This window comes from Amphiura filiformis, chromosome 11 (genome assembly GCF_039555335.1).
Source record: "Amphiura filiformis chromosome 11, Afil_fr2py, whole genome shotgun sequence".
NCBI classification, from domain to species: Eukaryota; Metazoa; Echinodermata; class Ophiuroidea; order Amphilepidida; family Amphiuridae; genus Amphiura; species Amphiura filiformis.
The window spans coordinates 47,431,358-47,445,133 of record NC_092638.1 but is presented as its reverse complement, the minus strand read 5'-3'; the positions used below and the strand labels follow the sequence as shown (position 1 = coordinate 47,445,133).

Genomic DNA, 13,776 nt, shown 5'->3' with positions numbered 1-13,776 from the left:
AGTACCCAAATAATCAGGCACAGATATCAAATTATATAGTTTCTGTAATATTCAACAACACGCCATATTTTTCTCATGAAATTTGGGTCACGGGGAAAAAAATTGCGAAGACCTGCAGATTTAGGGTTAAAAGGTCAACCATATTAATTGTGCACATGTAATATTAGGCACGTTCTCTTTACTAAAATTACATGAAAGTGAAACAAAAGTACAGTAAGTTATTGTTTTATTGTAGAATATATTAGAAAAGGAAGAATTTGTATATATTTTTGTAAATTTTGTAATATAATAGATAATTGTCATCGCGTAGGGTCAAAGAGGTCAAAGGACTTCCTCGTTGGGATTTCGTGAATGTAAACTCCAAGATAATTCCGGGGATAATTCTCTTCATATAAGTTGCTTCAAGCTTAACTCTAATTCAGTGGCGGCACTACGGGGGCGAGGTGGGCATTTGCTTTCCCGCAGTTTCCCCTCCCCTATTTTTAAGGCCGTGTCAGCCTGAAAACACAAAATTACGAAAATGTCAACTTTTTGCATTAATTATACGCAAAATTTGTTGATTATTTTGGCCTCTAAAAAATGCACTTGCCCCCCCGAAAAAAAAAAAAAAAATCCCGACGCCGCCACTGATTACTCTATCCATAGTCGTAATACGCTGTAGAAGTGACGTCATAATCGGATTAACTACCATAGCAATAGATGAATACAATTTTTGAATATACCGCGCTGCACTGCAGCAGGATGCACTCATCACCTGTCTTCAATCAAATAATAGATTGAATACAATACCGCTCTTTTCAAAGAGACTAATCTTACAGGTGCAAGTGATTAGCATTTCTTTGACATCTATGGTTCAATGCATCGGTACCGCATGAACGTTGTAGTGCGGGGCGATATTGCCAAAATTGTATTCATCTATTGCTATGGTAGTTAATCCGATTAACTACGTCACTTCTACGGCGTATAGGCCAATACATTTGTGGAATCCATATGTATAACATTCAACCTTAGAAGGTTCACCATTGTATTTTAAACTTGTATAATATACTCGTATACTGGGTGTCCCATAAAAGCGGGCCCGGTGAATGTGGTGATATTTTAAAATGTGTTTTCAACAATCATTCTTTCAGCTATATATATACACACACAAAACAGATCCCATTTGATAAAACAGTTTTAAAGGTTGGATCTCCGATACCCCAAATAAACTTAAGGTAAAATTTTGTTTTTACCGGGGCAAAATTACACTATTTTAGCCCAAAATGAAGGTGAAATTTTGTGTTTACCCGGCTAATTTCAATTTTACAGGGGGACCGGGGGGTGGTAGGGAGTTAAATGGTTGGTTTTAAGGGGTTGACACTTTCCTTTGGAGGCGAGTAAAGCATTAATGTTATAATTTGAAGGACATGGTGGTATTAATACTAGTAGATTATTTCATGCCATACCTTTATGTTTGAGATATAATGTGCAATTTTTATGAAAAGCACAGCGCTCGATTTTATTCGTGAATTTTTAAGTCTTTGTTGGGGGGAAAATGTATATCTTCAATACGAAAGGTCAAATTGTTCAAATGATGGACGGATTTTCTCCCAGCTACTATTTTAAACTGTTGCGATTTAGTAGTTCACAGCATCTTGCGAATGGTTGTGAGCTTTGGCAAAAATTGCATTGATCATTTCACAGCGAGCGTGATGTAGAAGAATTCAAATATCACAGATATACTTTTGTAGGTCCTGTGGTTCTTGCGTTGTTGTAACGAGGGCTGAAACAATAACACTTTTGTAAAACGTACATAACTCATTAACAATAATAAATCAAGCAAGTTTTCAAAGTATATGAGAATGAACTTTTGCAAAACATCAAAGTGTTATTTTTCAATAATATATTGATTAAGATAATGAGAACCCTTAAGGGAACAAACCAAAAGATCGATGACGTCCTATAAACGTAACTAGATTCGTTTCTCAGCCGACCCCCTCCCTCCCTGCCAGAAACGTAATAATGAAATGTTGAAAATGTTGACATAATAATTATAATGACACATTCTTCAGACCGATGTTTTGTACAAACGTAATCGAGTATTTTTACCCCCCCAACTAGTTTCGTTTATAGGACGTCATCGATCTTTTGGTTTGTTCCCTAAGTACTTATCATTAGATTTATCAAGTTTACTTCGAGGACTGTTAAATGATAAAAATATCAATTTTGAATAATTTGCCATAAAATTTGTATTAGGCCTATATCGCGAAAATTATATTGTGCAAACGTTGCGTTGCTATCCGATTCCTTTAAACACATTTTACGTATTACATTTGTCGGGCCTGCTATATTTGGGACACCATGTAACTTTACTTGTATGTTAAAATGGCATTTCGTGATCCACAGCTTCATCCCCCCACTTTTCTCAAAAAAAGTTGAGATTTTTATATCACTGGAAACCTATGGCTACATAATATTTATGTACAAAATATTTCTTGCAGATTTTAAATTCGTTTAGCAAAGATATCGTGAAATTTGAATTTCGATCTGGAAATTACAACGCATTGTCTATGGAGCAGTGTAATAACACATTATCATGCATAACTCGCTAACGCAGAATCGGAATCAACTGAAATTTTGGGAATAGGCTTTTTTCATGGATATGTACTGAAAAATGTCATAAAAATAGGATGATAGGATCACGAAATACTCCTTTAAATTGTGCAATATTTATTCTTGTTCTGTTTTCTTTTTCTAGCAGCATGTGGGGTTTCTCGTCTGTCTGTTATGCATTATGCGTATATTAGTGATATAAGTTTCACTTAAATTGTTGGGCCCTGGCAGCCCTTGCATATGGAAAGCCAATCCGATCAAAAAATTTAATAGGGTTCTTTTGTAATGTAATTTGTGTTTTTACAAAGTTGTATTTGCATATCACATTACCACATGACATTGCGTTTATTTGTTTGTTTGTTTGTTGTTCAGGCAATATATAATAAAAAAAATGATACAAAAAAGAAGAAACCTGCATGCACGAAACAACGCACAAAAGAAATTTGGCAACAAACGAACAACATACAAACAGAAGCGGCAATAATTATAAACACAGCCAAATTAAAAAGTCGCCACTAGTTCGACCCCCATTTAATCAGAGTCTGATGAGTTTATGTCAAAATAATTTATATAATAATTTTCTACACACTTTCCTTCGAAGGTTGATACCAAAGTTGATATCAAAAGTTTAATTATCGTTAGCATAGGAACCGTTTTTGGAAATTCGTGCAATTTTAAAAATGACACAGGGTGTTGTATCACGCGGCGAACCACCTCTTCACAACATCTACACGCGTCTGAGAGGTCTAATTTCATTGTCATTAAAGGTTTGCCCATGAATGTCAAAATGCAATCCAATACCCCACTCTTTTAATTGTGCGCTGGCAAGTGTACAATGATTCATGTACGTGTTGCTTCGGCCCACATAATAAGCTGATAGTGATACCATGCATTGGCTTTTGGGGGACTGCTCTATAATCCGAAGGTTCTATATTCCGAAGGTTCTTTAGTCCGAAGGTTCGCTAGTCCGAACACGTGTTCATAGCATTCGTTAGTCCGAATTTTAAAAGAGGTTCTCTAGTCCGAAAAAAAATTGAAAAGAGGTTCTTTATTCCGACGGTTCTTTATTTCGAAAGTTCTATAGTCCGAATTTTAAAAACGGTTCTCTAGTCCGAATATGAAAATAGTCTCTATAGTCCGAATTTAAAAAAGGGTTGTATAGTCCGAATATGAAAATAGTCTCTATAGTCCGAATTTTAAAAAGGGTTCTATAGTCCGAATATAGAAATAGGCTCTATAATCCGAATTCAAAAAAGGGTTCTCTAGTCCGAAATTGTAAAACGGTTCTATAGTCCGAAACGGATACCGTGTTCTTTAGTCCGAATCAGTAAAAAGGTTCTATTGTCCGAATTTGTAAAACATTAACATATACTGCGCCCTCTAGCTAGATAATACTAAAGCAGAGTCTATGGCAAACGGGATATGACGCTACTGCTATATTAAAAGGGCGCACACCACCAAATCATGATGTAATGACGATGTAATGTAGATGGATTCCGGTAAAAACAAAAATCTTTTTAGAGATATTTTGAGGCATGTTATAGCTTAAATAAATATTTGAGACCTACACATGAACTTGGATCGCCCAACAAGTTGCATAACACAATTTTTTAATAAAGTAGGCCCTCGGATTGAAAAATGGCCAGAAACGGGTTTTCAGGGTAGAGAACGGGTCGAAATGATGATCATTTAATCACAAGACTACCTGTACATTGAAACATTTTACACCCTGGGCACTAATTTGTTTAAATGACTAAAATGTGTTTAAATGAAACAGCCGCAGCATTTACATGGCGGGATGGCGCTATGAAAATTTGAACTCGACAATGCCCGAATACATCGTAGAGTATTACTAGTATATAATATTATAATAGAATGAAAAACGGATAAAAATGAAGAAAATATCACCAGAATTAAGATAAACCTCAATGTACGCTACGGAATATATCCAGAGAAACCAACCATGTTGAACTTCAGCGGATTTGTATTAACAAGTGATGATTTGACACTGAAACAAATGATAAAAATAAAATTCGGACTATAGAACCCGTTTACCAATTCGGACTAAAGAACACGGTATCCGTTTCGGACTATAGAACCGTTTTGCAATTTCGGACTAGAGAACCTTTTTCAAATTCGGATTAGAGAACCTATTTCTATATTCGGACTAGAGAACCTTTTTTTAAATTCGGACTATAGAGCCTATTTTCATATTCGGACTAGAGAATCGTTTTTTAAATTCGGATTAAAGAACCTCTTTTAATATTCGGATTAGGGAACCTTTTTTAAAATTCGGACTATAGAACCTTCGAAATAAAGAACCGTCGGAATAAAGAACCTTCGTAATAAAGAACCGTCGGATTAAAGAACCTTCGGAATAAAGAACCGTCGGAATAAAGAACCGTCGGACTATAGAGCTTCCACCGGCTTTTGCGTGGTCAATTAGTAATTTGTCATTTTAAAAATTGCACGAATTTCCAAACAACGGTTCCTATGCTCACGATGATTAGACTTTTGATATCAAATTTGGTATCAACCTTCGAAGGATAGTGTATAGAAAATTATTATATAAATTATTTTGCCATAAACTCATCAGACTCTGATTAAATGGGGATGGAACTAGTGGCGACTTTTTAATTTGGCTGTGTTTAGTTTAAATACAGTGAACCAAAATAAAAACACAACACATGTACAAACACAATGCACAGACAAAATCATTAACAAACCCATGAACCATAATAATATAGGCAAACAAAAGTTAATACAAACACAAAATACATATGCAAACAAAAGTTAATACAAGCACAAAATACGTATGCAAACAAAAGTTGATACAAATACGAAATAGGGCCTACATGCAAACAAACGTTTATGTATACGTGCAAACAAAAGTTAATACACAAACTACGTAACATAATAACAACACATCAAATGACACGCCAAAACGATCAGACAGGACAGGTATTAAAACCGACTGTTATATGTGCAGTACCGCCTGCACACATCCGCGTGCCTCTATAATTATTGATTCGATTATAATAATATTACCGCTCGTATATGATATAAATTTTATGCACACATTCCACGAGGAAGTGGTTTTAGGCACCAAATTGGGTGAACAAAAATATAGTAGGCCTACATCCGTGGTGAAAAGTACGTCAGGCCCTTAGGTAATTTTAATAATTCGTTTAAAGTCAAATCAATGATAATTACTTAAAAAGCAACCGTAATCCCTCACATGGAACCCGAAATCCCTTTTTTTTTTGTAAAAAGGCTTAAAGGAAACAGCCGGACAATTTTTTTTAAAAGGACACATTGCAGTACTTGCCTTTCTAGTTACACTAAATTATACATATATTTAAAGTACTAGGAAGGTAACTTAATTCTAAAATAATAATAATAATAATAATAATAATAACAATAATAATAATAATAATAATAATAGTAACCGGAAAGTCCGTCAACATACTATTTTGTTTTATATTATTATGGTAGTTCACGCTGGGCCCGGCACTGCCAAATACAGACAGTCAACACTCAATACTTCACCGCCGGGAGTTGAAGCGATCGATCGTGCATCGATCAACAGCAGCACATTAGGCTACCCGCGGTTTAAATAGGGGCGAAAGTGCACGGGTGCGAATTAGAAAGGGGGCGAAAGTGCACGGGTCCGAAATTGAAAGGGTGTGAAGTGTCCCGTTTCCGTCTATATTCACTGCATGTCAAAGCATGTTAAACTAATTAAGAAACAAATTAATTAGATGACTAGCTAGCTATAAGTAGGCCTAGATAGGCCTCGTAAACAATTACCTTGCTAACTAACTTAAATTATTACCAAGTTCGACACAAAAAGTACGACATAAATTTTTATTACTACGCTCGACACAAAAATGTGACATAAATTTGATTAATACATACCAAACGGAAATGCAACAATATTGCAGTTCCCCATGCGGAAATACACCAAAAATATTACAGATCCCCTGTGCGGAAATACACCAAAAATATTGCAGCTCCCCATGCGGAAATACACCAAAAATATTGCAGTACCCCATGCGGAAATACACCAAAAATATTGCAGTTCCCCATGCGGAAGTACACCAAAAATGTTGCACTACCGCATGCGGAACTGCACATCACGACCTGCATCACCATATGTTGAAATGCAAGCCGGGATGTGCAGTTCCGCATGCGGAAGTGTGCAGTACCGCATGCAGTACTGCACGTATAACGGTCGGTTTAAATACCTGGTTAATCTTATACTTTTGATCGAAAAGGCGTTCCTGTATAGTGTCATGTTGTTTTGTATTTTGTGGATGGACACCATTTTACCGATTGCATGTCACCATGTTTGTAATTACCTTTTGTTTGCATATATTTCGTTTTTATATTAACTTTTGTCTATTATTATACAGGGTATCCCAGATAAAATTACCGAGTGAATATAATTGAACGTAAGTGGAGAAATAGACATCAGAATAACAAAAATTAAAATGTAGCGCATAGCCATATTGAAAGATAAAAAAAATGTAGCGCATAGCCTATTTTATTGTGCATCACATACGAAAATGTTATTTGATTCGGTTGACTGGTTGCGAATAAATTTAAGATAACATACGCGCATCGATGCAGTTCATTCCAAGTTTGATCAACAGGCGCATTTTTCATACTCGATCACCGCTTCCTAAAGTTTGCGTATCTCTATTTTATAATCCGACGGTTATGTTATTCACGCTTTCAAGTGAAGATGCATAACAGTTTGTCCGAGAAAACATTGATTTCTGCAATTGGAAGCTTTCCAACTTTAATTCTTTAGGTTGTGCAAATGTGTTATATAAATTTATATTTTAACTTTCCAAAGAACATTTGAGCCAAGAATGACAATGATCAAGTACTTACCGATTTATGTGTGAGTTTTGATACCATGCGATATGCAACATTAATGTTGAAGTTTTAAACGATTTAAACTTTGCATTACAATTCTTTGAAATATTCCAAAAACATTAATGTGTGTGAGAAATTTTTTAAGCCAGCTGGAATTCTTTATGCAATAATTCTTTATGCCACATTTATATCAACACAGATATTTACAAGTACCGAGCATCATCTTACAAGCAACCTTTCATTTTCAATATCGTGCAGGTTTTCAAATTTGAACAAAACCTAATTAAATGCAAGAAACAGATTGTTTAAAAAACCGAAAAGGATTTCACCGAACAAAATATGAAGCACATTGACAGTTAACCACTAGTGCGCATTGTGTTGAATGATCTTTCTTTCAAACTTTGAATGAAGTGAATTGACGCATGCGTTATGTAATCGCTCGTTTCTTCGCAATCAGTCAGCCGATTCCAGTAACATTAGTATATACGCTGGCGAAGTTACGTAATTAATTGGATTAATTACCATAGGTGAAAACAATTTTGAACATATCGCACGGCACTACAAGCAGGTTACACTTATCACCTGTGTATGTCTGCAATCATAGATTGAACACAATACTGGTCTTTTCAAAGATACTAATCTTACAGGCGCAAGTGATCAGTATGATATGGTTCAATGCAGAGGTACCGCGTGAACGTATCAGTGCTGTATCAGCGCGGTATATTCAAAAATTGTTTTCACCTATTGCTATGGTAGTTAATCCGATTATTACGTAACTTCGCCAGCGTATAAGATGCAGAATAGATTTTTGGATTCTGATGTCTATTTCTCGACTTACGTCCAACTTCATTCGCCCGGTATTTTTTTCTGGGACATCTTGTAGTTTGATAATGCATTTGTCTGAGTATATGTTTGTTTATTGTTCTGTGTTTATATTAACTTTTGTTTATCTTTAAAATGTTGTTCAGTGACATTTTGTGTTTTATCTAGATTGCTTGCTTGTAACTTCACTTTTGTTTGTTTATAAAATTGTATGTATTTTCATTTTGTGTTTATCTAAATAGTTTTGTGTTTGTATTTAGTTGTTTACATTTTTGTTCTTGTATTCTTTGCATTGTTTGGTGCTTGTGTTGTTTTGTGCTTTTATTTTATTTTATTTCATTTTATTTTATTTTATTTGTGTTTGCCTTTAAATTTTATGCCGTTTCGTGTTTGTATGTTGTTCGTTTGCTGCCAATTTTCGTTTGTGTATAGTTTTGTACATGCATGTTTCTTTTTTCGTATCATTTTTATATTGTATATTGCCTAAAAGAAACAAACAAATAAACGTAAATGTGGTAATGTAATAATGCAAACACAACTTTGTAAAAACACAAATTACTATACAAAAATACCCCTTATTTTTGATCGGATTGGCTTTTCATCCTTGCATGCTGTCTAATGTGATAATCTTATTATATTGTGTGCTGCCAAAGTGTTAATAAACAAATAAAATTAATACACTTTAACTTTGCACTTGCTTGCAATTTCATTGAACTTCTGTAGCCAGCCAGACTTTTGATCCTATTATAGTAAACAAGTACTTCTCTAAACGTAAAATATTTCACTATAATTATTAATTTTTGGGTCAAAATAGATCCAAAAGTGATACAATCAAACAGAAATGGCACTCCTTGTGGGTTTCTAGGCCAAGTATTAGAAAAAAACAACACATTAGCCACTTGGCACTCTTTGTGCAATCCCCGAGTGGGGGGCACTCCATATATTGATAAGCGTCATGTATCTGTCAATAGACCCCCGTTTTGAGGCAAACTATACCCCCAATGACCCCCTTTTTCATCAGTTTATACATCCAAATGACCCCTGTTTTTGGAAGTTTACATCAAATCTGGAAATTTTCGCATTTTGAACATATTTAACATTTTTGTAGCAATTTTAGCTTCAAAATTGCCAATTTGTGCAAAATTTTGAAAATTTTTGCCCAGAAAGTTATTTTTAACGGACAATGACACCCATTTTTAGTGATTTCACACTGAATGACTCCCATTTGGATTGCTCATTGCCTTGGTCTTATCTTCTACAATCAATATTTCTTCAAGAATTTCTTTCGTTTTCTATTGAATTTTGTCCAGTTTAAAGGACATATAATTGCTCGGACAACATCATATCATTGTAAAACTTATATTATGAGGACAATGAAAATGACTGCGTTTTTGAGAAAGTAAGTCGCTTAAAATTGATATTCGGCAAAAACAAACTGTAAGTGAGTGAGTTTCTTTGAACGAGACAGATTTGTCCTTGAAACTACAGTGACGTCATGATATGAATACGGCCAGCGTTGTGAGAGAATGGACTGCCAACACTGTCAATGCACATGACGTATAGAGTGTATGCAATAAACCAACCGGAACGGTACAACAATTAAAATGGCAGCTATGTTGGAGGACAGTTCTAAGATAGCTTGAGATGACAGAGGGACAGGTCTTTAGATCGATTCCACGACCATTCATACATATCACCTGTTTTATTGCATTATCATGCGAATTCCCCCGTGTTACCTTATGGAGGACAGAATTCTATTAAATGAGATGACTCTGTCATGAGTGACGTAGTATTGAATACCCTCTATTGTGTTGTAATCCCACGCATACACAAAAGTCATGATTACCTTACAAATATACACCACAATACCCATTGATTCAAGTTTAGTAGAATACAGAGATATACACAGAGAAATGATGACACACAAATAAGATGAACTTACTAATATAAACCAAAATACCACATTGACATAATGTAGACACTTGTCGAAAACTCTGGTCTGGATTAGGTCTAATTAATATCTTTGTCGGTACTACATCTTACAAACATTAGTATTAGTTACTACAACATGTATATACAATACCTGGAAAACACAGCGTTGGATATGACATTAAATGTTCAAAACTCTGGAATAACTAACTAATATGTAGGCATTTTGTACAATCATATAATGGTATTCTCCAATACATATACATTCTGGTCTCATAACTGCAGTTTATAGTCAGTTTACACATGGCTTTAAACTGACTATATAGAGCAGTTTAGGATGACTATACTGATGCCCTCTGTTGGTCAACGTTAAATTGAGGTTACTCCTTTCTTTCTTGCCCTGCGGGGCTATTATATATGGGAAGTCACTTAGTTACCATTCCTCACTATGGAAGTTTCCGGGTTTGTGGTCTTGGTGTTTTTAAGCCCTTCGGGGTGGGGGCTCAGTATCAAAAAAAAACATCAAGAAACTCTGTGAAGACTTGCAACTAACGGAGTTCCTGTTATATATTGGCCCTGTCCTCTATCAGGCCCTGCCCTCTATCAGTTGCTAATTTATATCTTAAGATTGATCGCTATTGTTTTTGAGCGATATCGAGTTAGGTATCTTAAACTGCATTATGATCAATTTGAGATGGGAGTCCAAGTTGCAATATAATAGTCACAATTAATGGTATAAATGCCAACCAAACTTTTATCCTAATTGAACAAGGCTAGTAATAAATTATCGGCATATGAAGGAGGTTTGTACATTTTGTAGTTATTTCGACACTGAAGTATATTTAAAGTTTAGAAGAATACATAAATATATACAGAATAAACAATGCCACACATACATAAAAGTCAGAATTAATTTCCTAGTATGCTACATTGACACTAATTTATATCTTAAGATTGATCGCTATTGTTTTTGAGCGATATCGAGTTAGGTATCTTAAACTGCATTATGATCAATTTGAGATGGGAGTCCAAGTTGCAATATAATAGTCACAATTAATGGTATAAATGCCAACCAAACTTTTATCCTAATTGAACAAGGCTAGTAATAAATTATCGGCATATGAAGGAGGTTTTTTTTTTTTTTTTATGTCTGAACTATGCAAGGCATTAACAGCTGCTATCGGTATGATAGCGCTGATGGGTTGGCGCCAAGATAGTTGTTAACCTCCCGTTTGAAGCTCAAGGTTTGTACATTTTGTAGTTATTTCGACACTGAAGTATATTTAAAGTTTAGAAGAATACATAAATATATACAGAATAAACAATGCCACACATACATAAAAGTCAGAATTAATTTCCTAGTATGCTACATTGACACAATGCAGAATTAATGTTTGTCAAAAACTGTGGTCTGGAGTATGAACTAATATCCTTTTAGTATTTTTATTTATTTTTTATTGACTTCCCTGTACTTGAATGTCAACGTTCGAATCCGCGATAAATGTCCGCCGATTCCTTGTAAAACAAAGGGATCTCGTAAACTAATGACGTCAGTTTCAAGTCCCAGATTCTTTTGTTCTGCTTACCGATTATCATTAAACCAGTAGTTTGATTAACACTAGAGTTACAATAATTGGGTACAGGATTAGAAACACTCCTGCCACCAATAGTACTACTGCAGTCCTGGGTGATGTAGCCATGAAGCTGCTGATATCTAGACCTCCAAGGAATGTATTCCCAAGTAGAGCAGAACTCTGAACTCTCCTTGACAGCGTCTCGATGCTCAATCCAGTAGCTGCTGCCTTCTTGATCCTGTTGTTTACTTCTTCTTCAATTTCCCGCCAATTTTCAGCATAAGCTAGCAGTTGTATGCAAAATTCTTTGGCAAACTCCACGCAGTCGTCGAGCAGCACGCGATAACGATGTGGTGCAGCCCTCAGCGTTGCAAGCTCTAGACCATACGGACTCGTACCTTTGTATCGCCCGATATAGTAGCTCTTGTGTATGCTGTCTTTTACATCCTTGAAGATTGAAAACGCCTTCTTGATCTTGTACATTTTTAAGGCAACCTCTTCAAAAGCCAATTCAAGTTTGTAACAGAAGTTAAAATCAGGCACATCGAATGGCTTATTGTCTGCATCAGGCATTATCTCGTCAAGCCAAGGATCTTTAGGGCCAGTACCACCAATCGGAACACACAGGAGGAATGCGTGACAATGTTTATTGACACATATGAAGACATCATAGTCATATTTAGATTGTGACAAGAGTCTTTTGAGGCGGTCTTGATCATTTTGTTTATAAGCAGTGACTAACTCTTTATCTAAGTCGGCCACATTGTTGACGTAGTAGGCCAAGGGATCAAAGCTGCGAATAGTACCTTCCACCATGATTTACTGTAATAATAATAATAAAAATAATTATAATAATAATAATAATAATAATAATAATAATAATAATAATTATAATAATAATAATAATAATAATAATAATAAAAATAATAATAATAATAATAATAATAATAATAATAATAAAAATAATAATAATAATAATAATAATAATAATAATGATGATGATGATGATGATGATGATGATGATGATGATGATGATGATGGTGATGGTGATGATGATGATGATGATGATGATGATGGTGATGATGATGATGATGATGATGATGATGATGATGATGCTGCTGCTGCTGATGATGATGATGGTGATGATGATGATGATGATGATGGTGGTGATGATGGTGATGATGATGACATTACAACAACAACAACGACAACATTTATAAATATATTAGATGAGCAAAAAATACATTTGATATATTTTGGTATTGATCAATTGACAAAACTATTTTAAAACATATGACGCCATTTTTATCATGATTTCAATTTCCTATGAATATTCATTAGGGTATAATAAATTACGAATGTTACACATTATGTGATAAAAACGCATACGTTTATAATTTCTGTATCATTTTCATTCTATAGATAAATATTTGAAGCAAAGAATAGGCATCAACGGTTATTGTCAACGTTTTTGAAATAAACGATTCAACTGCAGCATGCAGAACATTAACGATTTAGCAATGAAATAATATCTTACCTTCGTATAAATGAAATCACGATAACACTAAGGAAGACTGAGAATCGGTTGTGTGAGCTTAATACGAAAAAACCACCCTCACGCTGTTTTCGCTTATTGAAATAACAAACCTTTACCCTGCTCGACATCAGTATACATTTTGAACATGCCAATATATATTTATACAGTTCTATAACCCCAATATGGTTACACATCCATAGTATTACCTATAGTACATCAACTAATACTCCAAATGTTGGGCCAACTTGCAAACTATGGAGTTTATTGAACCTGGCCTTTGGAATTGATACATACAGAATGGGCACCTTATCATCTCGTCATGCAGATTGAGAGTCTATGTATAGACGCATCTACTGGTTTAAAATAGTGTGAGGGGAATTCCAGAATTTTCTATAATGACTGGCGCCAGCTGCAAATGTTGATATTGTTCACAATGCT

The 13,776-nt window shown here is 34.8% G+C and overlaps 1 protein-coding gene across 1 annotated transcript; it reads right to left on the bottom strand.

The window, feature by feature from the left end:
* Positions 1-11,696: 11,696 nt before the first annotated feature.
* Positions 11,697-13,540, bottom strand: LOC140164030 (uncharacterized). The gene is made up of 2 exons (XM_072187305.1): positions 13,339-13,540; positions 11,697-12,623 (listed from the first exon to the last, which is right to left on the bottom strand). The coding sequence occupies exon 2, from the start codon at positions 12,615-12,617 to the stop codon at positions 11,823-11,825; it is 795 nt and encodes a 264-aa protein (XP_072043406.1). The 5' UTR covers positions 12,618-12,623; positions 13,339-13,540; the 3' UTR covers positions 11,697-11,822.
* Positions 13,541-13,776: the final 236 nt, after the last annotated feature.

Bases quoted from the DNA above. Each gene is read 5' to 3' on its own strand.
- LOC140164030 (XM_072187305.1), bottom strand. From the start codon at position 12,617: ATGGTGGAAGGTACTATTCGCAGCTTTGATCCCTTGGCCTACTACGTC.